At 28.8% G+C, this 24,854-nt stretch overlaps 1 protein-coding gene across 1 annotated transcript in view; it reads right to left on the reverse strand.

The window, feature by feature from the left end:
• Positions 1–3,446: 3,446 nt before the first annotated feature.
• Positions 3,447–24,854, reverse strand: part of LOC136977190 (serine-rich adhesin for platelets-like) — a 97,845-nt gene continuing 76,437 nt past the window's right edge. The window contains exons 7-9 of the mRNA XM_067272644.1: positions 18,722–18,859; positions 9,888–10,010; positions 3,447–8,013 (exon numbers count right to left, since the gene is read on the reverse strand). Of these exons, the coding sequence (XP_067128745.1) occupies positions 3,607–8,013; positions 9,888–10,010; positions 18,722–18,859 (4,668 nt within the window). The 3' untranslated portion in view covers positions 3,447–3,606. The remainder of the gene's footprint in view (positions 8,014–9,887; positions 10,011–18,721; positions 18,860–24,854) is intronic.

Below are 24,854 nucleotides of genomic sequence, written 5' to 3' on the forward strand. Positions count from 1 at the left end.
AATGCAGCTCTATAATTTTGTACACTGTACTATTTAATTCCCTTTTTATAAACTTGGTACATACTAACTACACAGCAAATATTTTACACCAGTAGGTTTGGCCACCCGTTATATGTTGTGCAATTATACAAAATTAAAGAAACGTATTTAAAAACAAAAGATTTACATGGTTTTTATTTCGTGTCAACGGTAAAAATGTATTCAAACAATATTAGCAAATTAATAACATTTTTTTTGGTGTTTAATTTTCCAATATTGTACAACGTATAATCACTGTGGGTTACTTTTTAATCAATAAAGCCTCTGCTATTCTTACATAAACCCAAATAAGACATCACATTATAAATGAAACAAAAATTCAAACCAATCCATACCCAGCAAGTTATTTAAAGATATTAAAAAGAATAATTAAAGATTTTAATTTGACATTATTGCATTTTTTTTCTTACAATCAAATTTAATTCTGGTAAATAAATATATTTATGAAATTTAAAACTAATATTTTTTTTTTTTAATTGAAAGATTACAATTTTTATTAAATAGAATCAAATATGATAATGTAAGTAGAATGCCAAAAGACAAACCCAAGATTTATATATAGATATATATGTATTTGTTTTTCCTTGCAGTAAATACAAATGACTATTTACAAAGCAAAATTTTTCATAAAATATTAAAACAACATTCTTGTTAAATTTAATTGAATTTTAAAATAAATTTACAAAACATATATACTACATTATATATGTATATCATTATATAAATATACATATATACAATATTTTTAAGAATTACAACCAAAAATATATATAAACATATAATGAAAATATACATTATTAATTCTTTTAAGCCAACTTTGGTTATTTGAATTATTAAAGAATTTTATGCGATACCGTCTTGTATATTTTAACACTCGATTATGCTTTTTTCGTTACATTTTAGTTTTTGATATTTGTAAAATGAATATAAAGTTTAAAGCTATGTTAAAAAAATATGAAGCTTCGTTACATTCTTCAATAAATAATTAATTAAAATATTTTACTGTAATTGCAACTCTTATATAAAATACATATGAACATCTAGATATGAATACATATATATATATATATATATATATATACTGTATTTAATATATTATTTAATTTTGAAGAATATTGTGATGAATACTTTTTGATTTATCTTGTATAACATATACATATAACTGATAAACATAGAAAATATAAACTTTTACTATACTATTTCACAACCCACAGGGTTACTGAGCAATAACTGTCTCGACTAAACTATAGAAATATTTGACTCGATTAAAATCTAAAATATTCTTAAAACTTATTTTTTTTGATATGCTTTAAAATACAGATTCATACTTTTATGCAAATATTAAAATGTTAAAAATAATTTCAAGATATTCAAAATTAAATATATTTATTTTTTGATATAATATAATGCACATCATTATTGCATGTTAAATTTTAAACCATGATGTAGAAAACAAAACTTACAAAGAATATAACGTCGTCGACACGCAAATACCCCGTAAATGCCAAAAATTAAATTTTATGGGAGTAACAAAAGGCAGTATTAATATTGCATGTAATAACTTAAGATTTTCCTGCGTGAAGGTTCCTTATAACTTGTAATCGCGTAATTGTCTAAACTCGACAATGGAAAAAAAAAATTTAATCGTTTACGAGATTTCCTCGACGATGCAGACTGCCCAATTATGTACGAGCTTATTACGAGTAACGGTATGGCCAATTCTACCGGTCAAACATTTCCGAGATTTTTGCCTAACATGCGTGCTCCGCGGGCCTCTACGACTACGACGTAAATCCGTAGACGCTTACGAGGTTTTTGCGTGCCAACAATATAGCATTAAAATTCAAATAAATTGTTTGTAAAACATGATTAGGTGGCTTAAAATCTTGTAGTGGCTTAAAACTGATTAAACAACATAAAAATTTTTAACAGTGAAAAATGGCAGTGATCAAAGAATGTCATACATAAAACAAAACAAATTACAAAACATATTAAAATATAATGCATTAATGAAATCATATACAGATGTCATGCAGTATACATACACATATATATATATATATATAATATTATTTTAATATAAAAAAAGAATTTCAAACATAACACAACAAACATTATTACAAAATACTAAAATCTATTTTTACCTAATACTATAAAACAATTAAATTAAGTTTACAAAACTATTAACTTATCACATTTCAAAAAATACACAAAGTACTTTGTAGATGTGTATATTCAAATTATGTAAATTATAATCAAATATTTTCAACAACAATACTGTAGAACATACACAGATCACATTTTTGGTTTGTGTATTTTGTTCTGTATAACCGAACGAAAAATCAAATTATCTTTTTCCATGTATTTGTAAATATCTTCAATATTAAAGAATATATGAGCAATATCACTTCAAATTATCTAAGAAATTGATGGATAAATTCAAATATCGACACAACGTATTTTACAAAATGGATACTATTAAATTTTAGCACAAAGATCCATTTGAATCCATATTATTATCTCCAGTGTATTTTAATGAAAAAGGAATAAAAGTTTATTTCTTAATGCTTATTTTTCTCTTTGTATTTTTGTCAAATTATATGTGGCATTCTTTTACAATCCATAATTTAATTTTTATAAGAATTGGTGATATAACAAATTTTTGACATGATGTTTTTCATATACATAAAATTAAAATCTGATAATATGAGATTTTAAAAAATATTTCTATTTGAATAATTACTAACTAAAATTCAGAAAAATATAAATTAAATTCAAAAAAAACATTTATTATATTTCTTGGAGTTATATAATAATAAAATGTGATTTTTTAACTGAAATTTTGTAAAATTTTTAAAACTCTTAATTCCTATACTTTAACATTAATTTTATGTAAAATGTATGAGATTTTTTTTTTATAAACTTTATAAGATCAAGTTTTAAAATGCTGACATTCTTGAATGTGCATTGCAGCTCCATCATAAATATTTTACACACAACTATTAGAGACAAGTCGTCTTCTAAAAATTACAAAGTATAAAAGGTATGTTCATTTATAATCTCAAAATATACATCTTATTTTTTATGTTGATAAATAAATAAAATCTAAACGATAATCCAATAAATATAATAAGAAAAAGTTAATGTATATATATATTTTTTCTTTTTTTTTAAAATATTTAAAATTTTAAACATTATTTTCAATAATAAATCAGTCATTTAAACAAACAAATATTGAACCAATTTTAAATTTCCAATAGTTAAAAATCATATAAACAATAGAAAATGTAAAAAATTATATACTTATAAAAGAGCCTAAATTATTGTTTTTTTTTTTTTTAATAATATAAATTTAACATCACTGTCATAAAAAACAGTAGCAATTATACTTGCAAAATTGTGGCAGCTTTGAACATTTATAGTATTTTTAATGTATATTAGATTATTTCATATACATTTTTATGAATACAGTTTAAATGTATTTTCTTTTTTTTTTTTACAAACATTTAAAAGATTTGTTGTCTTAGTAAAAATTCAAACCAAATATAGTACAATATATTTAACAATCTAAAGCCACTTCTGGTAGGGTCCTGTAACAATTAATGGTGGTATTGGAAATACAGTTGCCCAACTCATAGTTGTATGAGAAAAACACTGTTTAGTTGGAGGAATTTCTAATTGTTTTTCTTCTTCGTCACATCTTCTTTTATTTGGTAATGATAGGTCTCTTGTGGAACTGTTTACGACTTCTTCCAATCGTTTAGCTTCTATTTTTTTCTCCCATTCGGCTTCTCCGTGATTGCGATAATTTAAGTTTTTATGCTGATAAAATACTAAACTAATCCTAGTTGGATTTTTACGATTAGGATTTTTTAGTGCCGTTGTTGCGTGTAGTTCGTGCTTAGCACACTCGAACAATATTGATCCGTGGGTTAATGCTATGGCAACGCCGCCAATCTCGCCGTCTTGAAAATTGCATTCGCTGTCTGAATGAACTTCATAAATTGTATCTTCTGGAGCTGCTTTACAATCTGAAGGTGTTTCATTTTTCAAAATTTGATATTCATTGTTAGCTTGAAATGAATTTTGTGAAACATGATAAACATTAGTAGTTTCAGTCTTCTCGTTTAAAACAGATGCAATTTTTTCTTTTTCAAAGTCTTGATTCTGGTTTATGTAAGACTTAGGTCCAGCTTTTTCTTGATTGATTGCATGTACAGAATTTTGGATATTTGGTAGCACACATCTAGATATGGAAGATTCTGAAGATGAATTTTGTTGACTACTTAAAGTACAGTTGATTGGTAACTCTTTACTAATACTATTGTTATTATTATTATTATATGTGTCTTTATTAATTATTTCACTTTGATTATTTTTATTTAAATTAGATTCTGATAATGCAGGGTTATTCAAAAATGTATTTTGAAAAGAAGGTAAATAAGAACAAATAGGATAAGAATTTACGTTGTTAACATTCAAATAATTTGGACCACTGTTTATCTCACTTTTTGAGTTTGAGCAACTTGTATTGACAGAATTATGAACAACTGTTTCTGAATAATGCTGTGATTGTGATACCTGAGATGAATTACAAGATGTAGATTTACTGTCATCATTAATAGGTTTTGATGAAGCATAAATACTTTGGTTCAATTGGTTTGAATTTGAAACTGAAGTTGTCAGTTCCCCAGGGATATTTTTTGTTAGAGAATAAACATTTTGATTATGTTGTTTTAAACTTAAAACCGAAAAAACAGATTCGTCGGCAGAATTTTTTGATGGAATATTAACATTTTCACTGCAAAACTTAGTATTTAAAATTACGGACTTATTTCTAAAGTTATTACTTTTAACTGGAGAATAAACAGTTTGACTTTGTTCTTTGTAATTAGGAACAGAAGAGGTAGATTTATCAGAATATTCGGTATTTTTTGATGAACGGATACTTTGGTTGTGCTGTTTCATATTTATAGTTGAAGAAGTAGATGGATCTAAATTATTTGATGGAAAGAACATAGATTGACTGTCTTGTTTTAAATTTAAAACTGAAGATGTGAATAAATTAAAATTATTTGATGAAGAAAAAGCAGTCTGATAATGCTGTTTAGAGCTTAAAACTGAAGTTGTAGGTAAATCAAGATTACTTGAAGTGGAGAAAACAGTATGATTAGATTGTTCATAATTTGAAGAGGAAGTTGAAGATTTATTATAATCAACATATTCTGAGAGAGAATGGGGATTATGGTTGACTGATTGTTTAACATTATAAACTGAAGGATCATTAACAATACTGGTATTATTTGATGAAGAAGGAAAAACATTTTGATATTGCTGTTTAGAATTTATATCTGAAGATGTAAATTTATCAATAAAATTATTACTTTTTGACAGAGAATATATATTTTGGCTGGGTGGCAGTTCGGAATTTAAAACTGAAGATGCAGGCCTATTAAAACAATCAAAATTTTTTGGAGAATATGCATTTTGGCAAAACTGTTTTACATTTAAAGCTGAAGACGCACATTTATCATCAAATTTAACATTTTCTGACGTAGAATAAATTCTGTCTGTCTGATTATGTTGTTTAATATTTAAAGTGGAAGTTACAGGTTTATCAACAAAATTTAAGTTTTTCAATGATGAATGATCACTTTGGAGACAATGTTTGTAATTTAAAACTGAAGGTGAAAATTTATCAGAAAAATCAGAATTTTTTGATGGAGAATAAGCTTTTTGATCATATTGTTTAACTTTTAAGTGCAAAGCTGTAGATTTATCAATATCTGAATTCTGAGATTGAAAATATGCATTTTGGCAATGCTGATTAGTAGATAAACTTGAATTATGGTTACCACTTTGTGAATCTGAAGAAGTTTTTGACTTTGTCATATTTATTGGTTCAATTTCTGAATAGAAACTACTTAAATAAGACTTTTTAGGATATTTACAAACTGGAAAAATATTTTTATTTTTGTTAGAATATTCAACTGTTGATTGCTGGCAGAGATTTGTCTTAGTAGAAAAATTTAATGGAACATTATTATCAGAATTATTATTTTGTTGAGGATCAATTTTTAATGACTGAGAAAGTTTAAGTGATTTACACACTTTTTCTTTCAATGCATTTTTTGCTAACTGCATTTTAATTATTTTATCTGATTTTTCATTTGATAAACAAATTGATTTTACATTCCACTGCGAATTTTCTGGATATTCTTTACCTTGACTTATCTGATTTGGATAATCTGATGGTAAGTGGAAGCCAGAATTAGATATGGCATATGATGGACATTTATTAGCTAATGACAATGATTCTGTACAATTATTTACATAATGATTTTTTAAATATGGTGTTGCTGATCTTTTAGCATTTACTGGAGAGTTTGAGACTAGATCATATGACTTGTTATCATCAGACTTAGATGAAATTGTACAGTTATATGGCAGTGATGCAGAAGTCATGTTATCATGTGTCATTATGGATTGAGCAACATTAACTGAAGATGATATATACTGAGATTTTCTGTTATATAACTGCTTTTCTGATGACATATTTTCACCAGTCTGGCAGTTATCACCATTAAAAGATTGTGATGGGTTATTCCACGATAAATTTTTGTTATACAGTTCTTTAAAATTCTCATTTCCTAAGGTTTTACTATTAAAATAATTTAGATTATTTTGAAAACATACTGTATTGTTTTCTGATGCAGAATATTTTGGTTTATTTATAAATTCATTATTACTATTTATATTTACAGAAGATGAATTATTTTGATTTATATTATTATGATCTGCTTTATATTCAGATACATTTTCAAATGATTGTTTTTTGAAACTGTGAAGTGTTGATGATTTATTATCTTGAATAACTGATCTTGAATAACTCTGTACATCTGAATTACAAGCATCATCATTACTTGTAGAACTTTTCTGAAGTCTTACTGAATTAATTTCTTTCTGAGACGAAACAGAAGGACTGGAGGATAAAATGGATTCAAATGGATAATTTGAGTGCAAGCCAAATAATTTTTCTGTGTATGCTGAGGATTCTTTTAAGACTTTTTCCTGTAATTCTTTTTTAGTTACATAATTTGTAAAATTATCTGTACAATTTGATGAGGATGACAATGATGATGATATTGGCTGTGATGATTGTAATGGCAAATGAATTCCATTTTGGTAATGGCTGTCATGGGATGGCAGTGATGAGGAATTTAAGTATGATGAAGAATGAATAATTTCATCTTGATTCAAACTTTTATTTAAATATAAATTATTAAAATCACATTTTGATGAATTAATGGCAGTTTTCTGCAAATAATGTGGACTACTAATATTAAATGGTTGTGTAGATGATACTTCCTTACTATCAGTTTTATTATCTAACTGTTTTCTACCTGACAAAGACTCTCTAACTATATTAAAGTCAGATATATTTACAGGTCGAATTTCTGAATTTTTAATTCTATATATTTTACTAGAACCTTCCTGCTCTTGTTTGAAATTATTTTCCATTTCAATTTTAATATTATTTTTTATATGTAATTTAGAAGTATTAGGAAATGCATCAATACAATTTTGGTAAGATTGTTCATCTTCCTTTTTAATTTTATCACTAAAATTTTCATAATCAGGTTTAATATTTTCAAACAAATAATTATTATTAGCTTGTATATTAAACTGATTAAGAGTTTTTACTCCAGAAGAAAAAACTTTGTTATAACTCTTACTCGTTTTAAATGAGATCCATTTTTTTCTATTTGTTAATCCAGATCTAAACGAAACAGAATTCTTTTTTTGCAAATTTCTATAATATTGTTTTTGTTTGATTTCTTTTCTAATATATAATGCAGTATTAGCTCCAGCTTTTGATTTTCTGATGCGTTTTCTGCATGGTCCTAGAGGTGTAGTTCTAATTCGTAATTCCAATGGATATTTATGAAGAACTTCTATGGCACCATTTTTTATCTATAATGAGAAATATAAGAAATAAGTATTCAAATAAAAAAAGAAAACAATGTTTAAATTAAATTTAAATGTAGTATGTATCCAAATACATTAATATCTAAATCATCCAATTATGACAATACAAAAATGAGTATTTAAAGCTACATAATTTATCATTATTAATATACTTGTTACAACTTTTCTTCAATAAAGGAATAGTTATTATAATTACTTGATTTTTTTAATAAAAACTTGATTGGGAATAACTTTTTTAATTGTAAATTTAAAAAAAACAACAACTCAAGTTTTATGCTGCAGACCGAAAATCATCATCAATATAGAGTAAATCAAAGCCAGTTTTAACAACCATACATATATCTAAAAGCTGGATTATTTTCAAGCTAGAATCAAGCCAATTTAAATTAATTAATATATGGAATTTGACTTAATGCTAAGCAATTATGCAACCATCTTGTGCTAAGACTACTTAAATTTAAAATTAATTTTTAATTAGTAAATAGTTTACAATATTCTGGAAGAAAAAAATTGATCCTGAGTATGATTCAAATCTGTGCAGATATTGTCAAGTTCCAACACCTTCACCCCTTATAAAAACAAAATGGTTCCTGGAACAAGAGGAATTGGGTCGGTACAGGAGATGCTGAAAGATGATGTTTTTGGAGAAGGAGAAGAGAAGAAGCTATCCCATGGACTGGTAGAAATGGTAGACCCTGTGGTTGATGGTTGCGTCGGTGTTGTTCTCATATGTTAAATGTGTTTTTTGTGTCAAGAAACAAATAGTGCATCATCTTACTTAATTACCATTACACACATTACTCGATATTATTCAGATCCTTTCCCAACCAATCTTAATTTGTTTCCAGATATATATTAATTTGGATCATATAATAATACCAATGATTGTTGAGGTGTTAACTGAGAATATCTATATCTATATTTCTATTTCTCCATGGTACTTAGCCAACTTTAAATTCACTTAATCATAATCCAAAAATAATTTGACTTTTAGATCTACATTTAATCTTTATTAAAAACCTTTTTATAAGAAATGCCAACCTGAAAAAAGGACCACTAGTGGTGCAAAATCATATGTCACAGCTGAAGAGCAGAATGAATGGGGAGAAATGTTCCCATCTATCCCACTTCCAATATGACATCATTACTCCAATTTACAGATATTCATAAACTATCTTAATTTTATTCTAAAATAAGTTCTGTTTTCAAATTATCATCGGAAGCAATAGAGTTTTAAAATAAGTTTAAACTGACATTTCTCATTTGTAGAATAAAATTCTAAAATTTTGTATTGTAAAACTGATAGAATTTGCCATTTTGTCTATGCCATGCATAAATTACATAGTTCTTTCCAACACATTCAATCATGATGTCAGAACAAGCATCACTTTTATACATGAGTACAAGTCATGTTTGGGCAGGTTGTAGTGCAAGCTGTGCAACTCATTTGTGCACAGGAACAATTTTTTATACTATTACTTAGCAGCCTGCAAACTGGAGTGCCTACTACCTGTACACACCAATAACATAGAATGAATGCATTGATTGTTTTGAGACTCAGCATAGTAACAATTGTATGCAGACAAAATGTTAACCAACACCTATACTTCTTGTTGCCTCTTGTTGGATTGACATGCTTATTTGAGAATATAAAAGATTATTCCACAGTTTTTAGAGGGCTACCTATAAGTCCGTAATTTACACACGGCAGAATGGATTTTCCGTGGTGATTGGCATCTATGTTTTTACAATATCTCAAATAAGTTTATACTAAAATGTGTATAGCTCAGTATATTACAATTTAAAATCAATGTTTTTTAATAATTGTAATAAATTTATAAGAATTATTAAGCACTTACTTTTAATTTCTGACCTTCTCTACTTCCAAATTCATCTGTCTCATCTAAAATGTAAAGTGGAAGTACATGCAATTGTTCATTGTCAGGTTTGTGCCAGCCTTGATGTTTTGTCAATGTAACAACCTAAAACAAATCATTTGCACCAAATATAAATTATTATTTAATACAGTTAAAATATATTACGTTTATTATATAATTTCATATTAATATGAATATGATATTTTATATCTATTTGATATGCTTAACAATAAACTAAATTATAATAATAAAATTGCATCTTTAAGAGACATTACAATTAGTACAAATGTCAACTGAAGAAATTACAAATATGCTAAAACTATATATCCAATAAAAGTAAATAAAATTCTAGTTTAAAATTTGTTCATTTGTACAATTTTAACATATATATTTCATCCTGGATTTGTTGTTTAAAATCTTTTTTTACAATGAAAATTTTGAAAATATCCAACGTCATGGAACTTTTAAACAATTTACACAAATATAGGAGGGGAAGAACCTATAAAGGAGAGTCAACTTCACCAATGTTGATTGTGTTCCAGAAACTGTGAAAGGATGTTTTGATTGGATGTTTAGAAGACTTAAAAAAAGAAGCAAAACTTTTGAAGTCTTCAATGTTGTCAGTTTGTACAATTTTAAAATATAAAGTGGGCTGTTGGTTAAAACATTTTTGTGAGATTATAATTTATATAAAAGATAAAGTTACATTTATAAATACCATATGACTGTTAATTTTTCAAATTGTTTGTATGGAAAATATTTACACACATTTTAGTGTTACAGAGTGTTACATACAGTACTTTTCCAGCCACATCAAATAATGCACCAGGTTATCTTTTTGAGAGAAAAAGTTATGGTGAATTTATATTATATAGTTCGTTAAACAGTATGTAAACATAAACACTTTTTATTCAAAATATTATATTTTGAAACACTATTTCCTATATTAAATTCAGAATTAAATCGCAAGGTATAGTTAAATTTTCATTTGGTAAATAAGTTCCATACATGTTATTTTAGTTTGCAAAATTAAAGTAGGCCTAATTTTTGTTTTAACAATTTAATACATTACTTTATTGAAAGACAATAAAATATAAGCAGTCACAAAATCATGAGTTCTTGCAAACCTTTTGGTTTGTCACCAAAGGAAATTTTAGAATGCCAATTTTATGAAAACTTGTTTGAATATTATGTCTTGTTAACATTTCTTTTAAGATTCCGCTGATGATGAATCAAAAGATTTAAAAGTTTTTGGGATTTTGAGAATGTTTTACCTTTTAATGTCCTCCAAATAAGGCAATGGAATGAAATATTTTAAATATTCAGAGGTTATTTTAACTATAATCATCTATATTCTGCTACTCTAAAGATTTAATCGAAGATTTCAAATATTTACAGCACATTTTGTTCCAAAAGTTTATCATATTTTCTACATAATTTGATAGCAGTTATGAAAGTAATTAGAAAAGTATTTAATAAATATGTTTACAGTTGTTTGAGATAAAAGAATTTCTACTCTTGGTGATAATAATGGTGGCTCATCCAGTTCTGCTACAATGTGGTTATACAGTGTGGCCAAAAAGTTGCTTACCAAATTGGAAAAGAAATTATATTGCAAATTATAAACAAAAGACACTGTAAACAACTTTAATGGCATTTAATGCAGTCTGTGTGATAGTCAAGTTGAGATTAGTGTGAGTATGGAATGTTAATAACATCTTGTGTTTGTCCAGGAGATCCATCCAGCAAGATCATCTAGGAATTCCAACACAGTATTATTCAGCATGTTCCCATAAGTGTGTTGGTTCACATTACTTTCATAGATATGGACCGACAATAGTGTTCCCCATAATACCTGTCCATACCATAACCCTTGGAACACCACAATTGTTAGACTGGTGAATCCAGTGATGGTTTTCTTGAGATTAGTATCATGCATTTTGCATATAAACGTGGCCATACAAGAAAATGGACTCATCATCAAACATTACTTTCTGAAGAAAGTCACAATCCACACGTACATGTCTATTGACCTACTTGCAGTATGCAAGTGATTACCCCCATTTGGCAAGTAACTTTTTGATCGTACTGTATTTTGGCTCTTAACAATTACTTTCTTAAATAATTTGATTTGAAAAATATTATTTATTAATCTGAAAAATTTTTGTTATTACCCAGGTGAAATTTTCAGTTTAGAAGATCTACAATCAATTTTCCATATTTTTCAATTTCAATTTAAAATAATTCTTTGTTTTATTAACACATACTGATTCCTAAATATCTTCATAAGTATGTAACTGTAATGAAAACAATAGGATCCATATTGCAACTTAAAAAGAATTTAATACAGATTATAACATATGTCACATTTATATTAGTAATGTGATTGTGGTACAGACCTACTAGTTTTTTAATGAATGAATGTTTTTAGATACATTAATAATCATTATGTTTGAATATAGATGTTTGAACAAGAAAACATTGAAAGTTATGAAATAAACTTAAAGAACAAGAATACATAAAATCCAAAATATAATGTAAGTAATGAATAAAAAAAATAATAAAAATAACAAAATACAATAAACTTAATAAGTATAAACATTAACAATGACATCCACAATTAACAGTAACTTGATAATTATTTAAGTGTCCATATCCTTAGTGTTTATGCATGTACCCTTGGAGTCCAGGTTTATATCTACTTATGATCTCTATGTATTTGGTAAGTGTAGGGTCAGTGACTTTTTTGATGAGAAGAGCCTCATCATATAAAGCTGCACTGTCTTGTTGGGAGAAAAAGGCCACTAGAGTGGTTACAAAGTTTTTTCATATCATATTAGTGCTATTTTATCATATTTCAAAAAATTGTATTTAGAAGCAGTCTCATTATTATACCCACATAGTTCTGCTCCCAAATAAATTGTCCAGTGTTCTATCTTCTTACACATGGATGGTTCTATCAGAAATGTAACTACTGTGAGAACAACATCGTGTATTAGAGCAGCATTTTTCAACTGGAGGCCACAGAACATTTCAAGGAAGTTACAGGCTAAAAAATCAACTTTTGTGGAGCCAGAGCAAATTCTAGGGACCACAGTCAAAATATTAAAATTATATGAAAAGGGTTAAACTTCAATAAGAAATTATTAGAGAAATGTATGTAAATTTTGAACCTAAATGTTTTATTTGTTATCAGGCAATATATATACATTTGTTTATCGTAAACAGACATTAAATCTTGCACATGTACTCAAAGCATGTCATTTTCATTTTTTTTTTCTTGAAGGATAACAATCTTCACTAATGACTACCGGTACATATAAGATCAAATACAATAGTTCGTTAACTTTCGTCGTTTTGTACCGAAAATCTGAAGGTTGAAGAGGTTGTATTTGTTCTTGAAGGATATTTAATATTAAAATATAGGTCTATTGCATATAGATGTATAGAGTGCAAATACCATGAAACTTCAATTTAGTGAAACCATTTGTTTGCTTCTAATATTGGCATAAAATCAAGCATGCAGCTAAACTTAAAATTTCAAAAAATAACAATTATATATAGTAATACCACATATATAGTATATTGTATATACTATATACAGGGCGAGTTTTTTATCTTAAGACAATGAAATAACTTAATTGGATCTCATTATTTTGGGAAAAAGGTATAGACAAAAGTTGTAGGGTTTCGAAGGGCCAATCAATTGGTGACCTTGACCTTAAAGGTCATTTGAGGGTCAATGGGCAACATATTTTTCAATGGGAACACATATTTTCGACCCCAGCAATGGAAAGAGTGGAAAATTTCACAACCAGCTATACTTTTGACCTTATGGTCTAGGTCAGGCCTGGCCAACACGCAGCCCATCATGTTAAATTGTGTGGCCTGCTAAGCGATATTATATATCTATTAAAACTTTTGTTTCCTGTTATGTGTATACCAAAACAATTAAATAAATAAAAATTTGCATGTGTCATTGTTACAATGTGCAAGTGCAAGTACAAACTCTTGCTATAACAATACAATCTTATTCATTTTGTATTTGTTTTACTTTTTTAAAAACATGTTTGCCTAAATTGTGGCCCACCGTAATGTTACGCGTGATCAAAGTGGCCTGTGAAACAATTTGGGTTGGCCAGGCCTTGTCTAGGTCAAAGGTCAAGATTATTTTAAGGTTTAAATTATAAGCTGTTTCTAATGGGAAACCATACTTTTTATTACTGGAATAGGCAGGGAGGTAAAAGTTACATTTACATGGAAACAGCGGGAAATTTCACAATCAGTCGTGCAGTGGCGTGCCGTCATTGGAAGCGATGGAAGCGCCGATTCCACCTTCCAATGACCGTCCCTTGAATTTTATAAAATATAAATTTTCATATTTTAAAGTACTTTGAATTAATTAAAATTAATATTTTATTATAACTGCATTATGTATCTTTTACAAATTTCTATACTACATGTAAAAAAAACAATAAGATTGCTATTGTATATTCGAATAATTCGGTGGCGAAAGGAATGTCGAAACCGGATCAGTCTCCAATCAGCCAGATTATATAGGCATTAGCACATGCAGTTTTCAGTGCACCGACCTCACCCGGTTTAGCTGGTAGAAGCGACACACTCGTAAAGAGTACAGCTTTATATCCCGGAGCGGTTGTGGGCTGTTAGCCACCTGCCTGTCAACTTCCAAGCAGCCAGATTATAGGCATTGGCGCATGCGCTTTACAGAGCACCAATGTCATGGTTTAGCTGGTAGAAGCGACACACGCGTAAAGAGTCCGCGACTTTATATCCCGGAGCGGTTGTGGGCTGTTAGCCACCTGCCTACTAGATGTTGGCCGCCCTCGCCTGATTATGTGAATCACGAGCAGACTAGATCAACGGCGGGCAACCCCCGGCCCGCGGGCCAGCTACGGCTGGCGAAAAGTTTCTATCCGGCCCACGAGATCTTTAATAGATTATTAAATTGGAAAAATAACTAATTAATAGTTATTTTTCCAATTCTTTGTAATTTTCGAAAACGATAAGAGAAATAAATGTAGTAATTAACTTTTTATTTATTTATTTCATATTTGCAGACTAAAAAAATTAAGAGTCACAAGAAGGCGTCAATTAACTACTACGGCGCGGAAAAAAACGTAAAATTTATTCTGGCCCATGTTATAAAAAGGGTTGCCCACCCTAGACTAGATTTATAACAACCCAACCGATAGGAGTTTACTGGCATGTTTTTATGATAGTTCTGTATAGTTGACAGGAGTTTAAAAAAATCCATTAAAATATTTGATATATTTATTCTGCGTTTATTCCGCTCTCCCATCTTATATTACTTACGGATTTCAATGTTAAACCGGTGATATTACGATTTAGTATGTCCCATCTGTAAGGGGATGCAGAAAAAACGTGTACAATTCTAGTACAGTGTTAAAAATTAAGTTACTTTGGCAGCATCATTTACAACCAAATTTAATGAATGAGACGTACAGTACATACAATGGTACAAAAAAAAAGCTCTAGAATTTATTTTCTTTAAATTTACGATTTATATATCCATTGCCATAAAAATTTCTCTTTCCACTGTTTTCCCAAGACTACAGATAACTGGTTTCGACTTATTTCTACTTAAGAAGTGACTAAATAATTAAGAGATTAGAGAATGGGGACATAAATAAAACCCTGTTGAAAGAGCCAGAATTTTACTTCAACAAAAGCTTAACAAAACCAATCACTCGCTCAGTACAGTAGGAAACTGATTTCTGTGTACACCTGGTATTAAAACGAATGACTATTAAGTTTAACATAGTTAGATTTTTACAGCTTACGGTGAGAAACGTTTAAAATTTACAACAGCCCTGTGGCGTCCTTTGAGATATACTAGTGATGCGACAAAAGAGGCATTTGACATTGACCGGTATCGGCACCCTCGGGATTTGGCACGCACACACTCACTACACACCTACCTGGACCGGCACTAGTTCCATCCATTAGCTACTCGTATCAAGATATTTGACTAAGTGGATTGCTTTAAGATTTAAAAAGTAAAGAATATTTTATGTTATTTTTATGTACGTTTCTTTACAAAGCTATATTTTAATTATAATTTTCTTTAAAAGTATATTAATACAATCGAACAATACATTGTACCAGGTATGTATATCCATCGCACATTTTATTTCACCGAGTAAGTTTTTATAATTTATTTTTAATTTTAGCCCTTATATCGTGGCTAGCGATTCAGAATGTAATTGTGATATTAAAAATACATTTAGAGAAGTCTACAGTTTTTACTGGCTTATCGAACAAATGAATACGAATGGACCCTAGACCAGTGATTCTTAACAGGGGGCCGCGGCCCCTGGGGGTCCATAAGAAGTTTGCCGGGGGCCGCCAAATTATGCAAAATTTCCTTCAGAATATAATAAAAAGAAAATTGACGTATAATCCGAATATCGTATTGAAAAGTGAAATAAGAAAGATAAAGTTTTCCTATTTAGTTTTTATTTATTTATTTTGTATTTCTTCCTACATACAACTTTGTTAGTACAGAAGAAATAAATGCAAATATGCTACTTACACCGCAGTATTTACTTCTTTTATTCCAAAGCAATTTTAAGAAACTATTAATGCTTGGAATTTTAAAAATAATTAGGAAAAATAGTAGGCTTTGAAAATTTAAATATTTTTGCAAAAGTTATGCAAAATCCTTACGACAAGTGGGCGTTTTAGTTTTAGTTTAGTTTTAGCATCGACATTGGATCGATTTATCGACATATTTCTTATTTTATTTTCTGTTAAAAATTAATGAGTTTTCATGTTTAATTGTGAAGTTTGAATGTTATTTAAATAGATAATGAAATAATAAAGTTATGATTTACATTTATTTTATAAAAAATAAAGCAATAATAAAAAAATCAATTTATTATAGATAAATTATCAAATATAAATTATTATTAAAAAATGGGGGTCACAAAAAAATTATGAAATATTTGGTGGGCGGCGAGTATAAAAAGGTTAAGAACCACTGCCCTAGACCATCACTGACGCACAATTAACTGATTGCCCCCGGAAGTCGGCTTCTTACAGAAACAGAGCTTCCCTGTCATTAAATGTCACGGCACGCCACTGCAGTCGTGACCTTGAATACCACAAATTTGACCTCTGAAGGTCATCTCAAGCATGATAATTTTAAGTGTGGCTATACAAATGCATTGAAGTGGAAGGGCATCATTTTGAACATTTGTTATAAAATTTCCCCCAAAACCAACATCTCAAGCAATGGCAAGAAGTAAAGTGATTCACCAAAAACAAGCACCGCAATAGTGAGAGGCAAGGGGACTCACTGAAAATAAGCACATCAAAGGGAGCAGAAAACTACTACATCCACATCATTACTCCTGAGTAGTGCTAAAAGCAGTGAATGCTTTTAAAGGTCAAAGTAATAAGGTCAGGAAAAAATGTAACTTTTACCTCCCTGCCTATTCCAGTAATAAAAAGTATGGTTTCCCATTAGAAACAGCTTATAATTTAAACCTTAAAATAATCTTGACCTTTGACCTAGACCACAAGGTCAAAGGTATATCTGGTTGTGAAATTTCCTACTCTTTCCATTGCCAGAATCAAAAATGTGTGTTCCCATTGAAAAAAGGACTTGACCCTCAAATGACCTTGAAGGTCAAGGTCCTACCCATGGTCACCAATTGATTGACCTGTTGAAACCCTACAACTTTTGTCTATACCTTTTTTCCCAAAATAATGAGATCCAATTAAGTTATTTCATTGTCTCAAGATAAAAAAACTCACCCTGTATATTCAAACTCAAAACATGTGTTATACAGTATATAGCAGTGGTTCTTAACCTTCTTATACTTGCAGCCCACCAAATATTTCATAATTTTTTTGTGGCTCCGATTTTTTTAATAATAATTTATATTTGTTAAATTATCTATAATAAATTGATTTTTTTATTATTGCTTTATTTTTTATATAATAAATGTAAATCATAACTTTATTATTTCATTATCTATTTAAATAACATTCAAACTTCACAATTAAACACAAAAACTCATTCATTTTTAACAAAAAATAAAATAAGAAACATGTTGATAAATCGATCCAAAGTTGATGCTAAAACTAAAACACCCATAACTTGTCGTAAAGATTTTGCATATCTTTTTCAAAAATATTAAAAGTTTCAAAGCCTACTACTAAGCCTACTATTTTTCCTAATTATTTTTAAAATTCCAAGCATTAATAGTTTCTTAGAATTGCTTTGGAATAAAAGAAGTAAATATTGCAGTGTAAGTAGCATATTGGCATTTATTTTTTCTGTACTAACAAAGTTGTATGTAAGAAGAAATAAAAAAAACTAAATAGGTAAACTTTATCTTTCTTATTTCACTTTTCAATACGATATTTGGTTAAACAACAATTTTCTTTTTATTATACTCTGAAGGAAATTTTGCATAATTTGGCGACCCCGGCAAACTTCTTACGGACCCCCAGGGGGCCGCGGTCCCCCTGTTAAGAATCACTGATCGGTAATAACATGTTTTGAGTTTCAAGATTAAAAGTTATGTGATGTAATGTTAACCATGTTATCTGTAATGGAAAATTTATCAAAACAAGCTACTATTATGTGGGCCACAGAAAAACATTAAGCTCAAAAGGAGCCAAAGGTCAAAAAAGGTTGAGGAACACTGTATTACAGAGTGCTTTACACTATTGTATTGACATCAGAAAAACTAAGTTCTGTTCAAAATTTTAAATGAGAATTTGAGTAAGAAATTAAAATAATATGATCAAATACAACTTACCACAGTACATCCATTATTCATATTATGCAAATCTTTATGAGCATGAGCACAAAAATCTACACATGCAGTTACACCTGAAAACGGACGTCCAGCTTCTCTTCCAAGACGACAACAATATGCTTGTGATTCAAACTCTACCTAAAAATAAAAATATTAAAAATTCATACAGTTAATAGCATAAAAAATAAAATATAAATTAATAATATACATTATATTATATTATAATTAATAATGTGATAATATACTAACTTGTAAGTATTTTTCTTATATAATTTTAGATTTAGAAAATAATTTTTAATATATTATCACTAGGGATTACAAATTTACCAACTTTTTTATTACTGGTAATACAGTGAATTTTCAAAATATTACCAGGATATTAGAAAATTAACTACAATTTTTAAATTTTGACTCCAAAAATAGCAGACTAATGATTGTTTAATTACTGACTTATTGATGATTTGGCAACTAAACAATCACTAGTCCAATTGAATTTCATTTGTTCTATTTCGAAAAGCAACAGTTTTGCCTGAAATTTTTTAGTTGACGTAATTAAAATTTGCCAATGCAATGGCTCACATTCAAATAAATGTGTTCCATTTTATCAACTAAAAAGTTGCTCAAATAAAATTGCTAGCATGCTATAGACATTACAAGTACAGAAACAAATTGTGAACTGTCCAGTACAGTATAGTAATAAGATGCATTATAATTTTTAATTTCAGTTTTTAAAGTAATAATTTAAAAAATAAATAATGTAAACTACTTTTATGGTTTAAAGAACAATATTTGATGCTTATATGTCTTTAATATATAAAAATGTAAATGTACATGAAAGTGTGGACAAATAAATATTTGGTTTCAAAAAAATTATTACATGTCTACCAGTAAAAAAATGTCAAATTACCAGTGTGAGATATGAAAGGGTTTTTGTCAGTCAACTAAGGCAAACACCCAAGAAAAAGAAACACGTGCAGTAGATGTTAAAAACTCAATTTATTTTTGCATGATATAACTATGTACAGGTTCAGTAAAGGATGCCAACTCTAGAACGGTTACTCGGGCAGCAATCCTAAACCTGGTCATCGGCGGAACAATTACAAAAATAAAATAGCCGCATAACACCAAATTGTAATCACAATAATTCAATACTATAAACAAGAATAATTATCAGAATAATTTTCTTAAAACTAACTCTTAATATTACACTTACTCTAATAAAAAAAAATTTGAAATAGGGGCGAGAAGTAGAAAGATGGCAGACAGGATAGGAAAGAACACCCAGGTCTTTTGGTTACTGTGAAGACCATGTGTGAGTTTCTTAAATGCAAAATGTTTGCTTCTATCTTCCTTTTAGTCAGTTCTTGAAAATTTTCTTGTATTTTTTATCCTAAAAGTCTGTTTCATGTTCAGACTCTTCAAGTTGAAATGCTGGCTCTAACACAATAACTTTGACCTGGAAATTTCAAAGTTCTCGCGTGAAGTTCTAGCCTCACCCATCTCTTGGCCACTGGACACTGTAACATCGCTCTCCTTTCATGGTCTTCTCTCTTCAAGCAAAACCCAACAGTGACTTTCCTTTGCTTCGTATGCCCTTAGGTAACCTTGCATACAATGTTGGTGAATTCTAGGAGTGGCCTTCACCTCCAAGAAAGAATAATTAATAAAATTATACAGTTCTAGAAGTGGAAAAAACAAATAGCAGGGAAAAAGTGTATGAAGAACAAAAGGACAAAAACAGACAATATGGTGTACTGCCACACCGGTACATTTACTAATGCATTTTTAACTGATTACTGGTAAATCAGTAAACTAATTTATTGGTAATGCAGATCCTAATTATCACTTAAAAGTTATAGACTTACAGATAAATACAATGACAAGAGTAAGATGACTGTAATAGTTATGATGCTACTTATATAAAAAAATTATATGCTTAAAAATTCTATCTTTTCTCTTTTGATTTTGAAATTCATAAAGAAGAAAAAATAAAGAAAATTTTTAGAAAGAATTTTATAAAACTCTTTCTAAATTTTATAGAATTCAATATCAATAAATCATATTACTATGACGGATGTCCAGAAAATAAAGAACATTTGACCTTAGCACTCTGTGTAGATGAATGATTTCTGTTTTCAAAATCAATTTGTTCTCTGATATGTTAGCTTAGTGCATGTAGAGTTTCAATAACAGCAGGCATATTATTACTGTTTTGTCTTGGTTAAAATGTGTACAAAAGTCAAAAGTCCTATCAAATGCAAAGTGCTATTTGCTTTCTAAACGCAAAGAAAGTTTGTCCTATAGAAATTCATAAGTAAATCACGGAAGTGTACGGCAATCACATATAAATGAAGGAAGTGTGAGAAAATGGGATTTAATGTTTAATCAAATAAGATTAGAAGTTCATAATGAACATCATTCTGGATGACTGTCTTCAGACTAAAGAACTGAAATGAAAAATTTATGATGAAATTCGTAAGGCTCCCAGTGACTTTCACCTCTTTCCCAAGCTGGAAGAGTTTTTGGATGGCAAATGTTTTAGAATGGATTATGAGTGAAAGTGGTTAGTAACTGGCTGAAAAAAACTGGTGGTGAAAGTCTATGACAAAGGAATCCAAAAACTAGTGTCACACTTTAAGTACTCAAATCATAATGACAACTATGTATAAAAATAACTGATCTTGTACTAATTACTTAATAAAAACTTATTTCCTAACACCACTGTTTTTTTCTTTTTTTTTTTTTATAGCCAAACATTCTTTATTTTCTGAATGCTCCACATACTTAATTTTTAATAAAACGATAGAAAATATAATTAGAAAATTTCTTTATTTCTCTACTCAAGTTTTCATTCCTGAAAATTATAATTTACATTATGACATTTTTAATATTTCTAATTACAATAATCTACTTATAACCACTTTGGGACATGCATATACAGATAATGTTGAGAGAGGTAACATTGAGAGAAGTAAATAAGATTACAATGAGTGGAATTTTTTTATTATAATTATTATTTTGAATTAGAAATATTTATTTAATTTTATAAACTAGCATGTTTAAAATATTCTGGTTTCTGAAATTAAATGAATGACTATTAATTAATAAAAATCACTTTTGTTTTCACAATAAAAATGTAAAATTTCAATAGTTTTTACAGAAATCAATGCTACAGCTTAAGGAGCTGTCAATAAATGATGTCCACACTGGAAGGGAGGGAGAACGTTATGACAAGTCAGACAAAGTTGAGAAAGGAATGGGGAGGGGTTAAACTTCAATGGATGTCCATTTTATTTCATTAAATTTTATATAGTTTATGATTTTATTATTCATAAAGTGAGAAAGGTTTTGAGGGGAGTTGAGTTTTGTTGGACATCTGAGGAGAGGGAGGGAGTTATGGAAACTTGGACAAACTGGGACAATGGGGGAGAGGGAGTAAAAATTTCAAGAGAAAGTGAATGTAATTAATGGACAGTCCCATAGAAAAATGACAACTAACTCATTATCTACTTGATTTAAAACTGCAATAATACAATACTCATCAGTAAGTTCAGCAAAGACAGATTTTTTTAATATTTACTACAGTAGATTCTCCCATATCTGACTCTTCTGTATCTGGACTGATCAAAGGCAACCAAAAATTTTTAAAAATATGTACACTACTCTGAGAGAGGTGGTGGATTTCTGCAAAGGTACACCAGGTGCATGCCTGAGGCCTCAAAATTCAGCTCTCAAAATAAAAAACAATTACCATATTTACTCACATATAAGACGAGATTTTTATTCAATTTTCACTGCTTCAAAAACCTAGGTCGTCCTATATGCACGAGCAAAGGATTCTTTGTGTTTTTGCAATAATTTTTGTGAACTGTGTATTCGCATTTTTTTAGCGAATGCTCACCCTCTTGTGTTTAATTAAAAACAAAAGTATTTTATCTGGGTTGTTTGAATCCTTCTTGTGTATTGTTAGGAGTAAAGATGAATAGCAATAGGAAAAGCAAAGCTTTTGAATTGAATTCCAAAATCACATGGGATCCTGATAAAAGTTTTAATTTATTAACATGTGAAAACAGATGATTATTCTGAAATCAGAATTCAGATAAACTCACAAGTGTAATAATCTACAGAGAGTGGATTTGACTGTTAAGAATTGGCAAAAAAAAGCTTCCCGATTGTTCAACTTTACACAAACAAATTATGTTGTCGATTTTACAAGATTTTTTCTTAAAGTTTAAAATGCTAGTAATTTTTATGGGATAATGTGTGCATTTATGTGCATTAAATACTTTATTTGTGATTAAACAAAATAAAGTAAGAATTGTATTAATAAATTTAATTTTCTTTATTTTGATCTTTAAAGTCACATCTTGTCTTATATGCGAGATTGTCTTATATGCGAGTAAATATGGTATTTATTTATCATTTTTTTCATAATAAAAATAAGTAATAATTTAGCAGTATTCCCCAAATTAAATTGAGAAAGGAATAATGCCAGCTATGACATGTTTTGCAGGTGGCAATCCTAGCAGTCATATTTTAAACCATATGCACTAACTGTTCCCCAGACAATGCTGTACAGATCACAAACTACTACATGAATAAACACATGCACATTCACACTCACGAACACATTCAAAAACCAGTACAAACATGTTTGATAGAATAAAACTTTTAACAGAATAAAGCATCTTAGTATACATACTGATACTGTTTGGCAGAAAATAATGGTGTAATTCAATTTCATGTTGGTGTTTTAATTAGTGTAGAAGTATAGCACATTTGTTTTGTTATCAAGTAAGTATATGTAATAACTTATTCAAACATTATTCTAATATTATTAACATTTATGTAGTCAATCTGCAAGTCCCCCAACAGTAATATTAATTAGATTCCATGTATAAATACGTGGGTACCAGTACCATAGATCAAGGAACAAATTTTTTGTCCTAACATGAAATATATAAACAGAAAATACAAGACATAATAGTTACCAATATTAATTAGGTTACAAATTTGATTTATTCCATAAGGTGATGTCAGAGTTATATACAAGGTCTATAAAATCAATAAATTTCTTCTAATTATGAATATTTTTAGGAATTGTTGTTTTGTAACATTGGAACTGCTCATAAATTATTCTTTATTCAATACTAATTTATTTATTTAATGTTTTAACCACGCCTGTGAAAAGAAAATTTGAATCAGGAACTTGGAAATGCAAAAGTCAAAGAGAAAAAGAAGAATATGCAGAACAGCAAAGAAATTTGCTGGATAAATTTATAATTTCTTCAGAAAAATGAGCTAAAAAAGAAAATGGACCTGAAAGAACAGGTGAGCAAACTGAAGCAGAATGTGATGTGAAGCCAAAGGAACTGGCAAGCAAGCTCAGATTGAAACCAAAAAATCAACAACTTGTGATATAAATGTTATCAATAAAGAACCAAATAGCAAAGTGGAATTGGAACAACAAAATAAATTATCAGCAGACTATGGTAAACATAAAGACAAATGACATTGCACTGTGGCCACTGAACTTGTCTGATAAAATGATTCAATACTATTTGATAAATAAATCTTGCAATATTGGAGATATTATAACCCTTAAAGTAAAATATGAAGATGGAAACATCCTATTATAGAAATGTTTGTGAATCAAATTTTTAATGTGTGAAAGCAAATGGCACTAAAGAATTCTGTCAGTTGTAGATATATTCAAAAACAAGTAAATGCATTTATTGTTATGTGTATAGACTGTTTTCCAATGCACAGACAAAATTTTCAACGGAATGCAACAACAAAATAGTGCCTACCAGAGTAAGTGCACATAGAATGCACACTGTGTAGGGTGTAGGAGTAGTGAAAATATTTAGAAGGGGACTTCAAAATTGAACTGTGCCTGAAGCCTCTCAAGTGCTAAATCTGCTACTGCTGATACTTACCTTTCCATACTGCAGTGTGTATATTGCAATAAGTAACTTTTTTCTATTAAGGTTGCATTGAAGTTTGTAGAAGGCATAATGTGACCTTCTATGAACTTCTGCTGACCACCACTGATGTGATAATGATAAAGTATTGGTATTGTTATGATGTAGCAACTTGTCAGCAAATCGAAATGAATAAAACAAACAACTTT

The sequence above is a fragment of the Centruroides vittatus genome, unplaced genomic scaffold (assembly GCF_030686945.1).
Source record: "Centruroides vittatus isolate TY-2023 unplaced genomic scaffold, ASM3068694v2 contig_452, whole genome shotgun sequence".
Taxonomy (NCBI): domain Eukaryota; kingdom Metazoa; phylum Arthropoda; class Arachnida; order Scorpiones; family Buthidae; genus Centruroides; species Centruroides vittatus.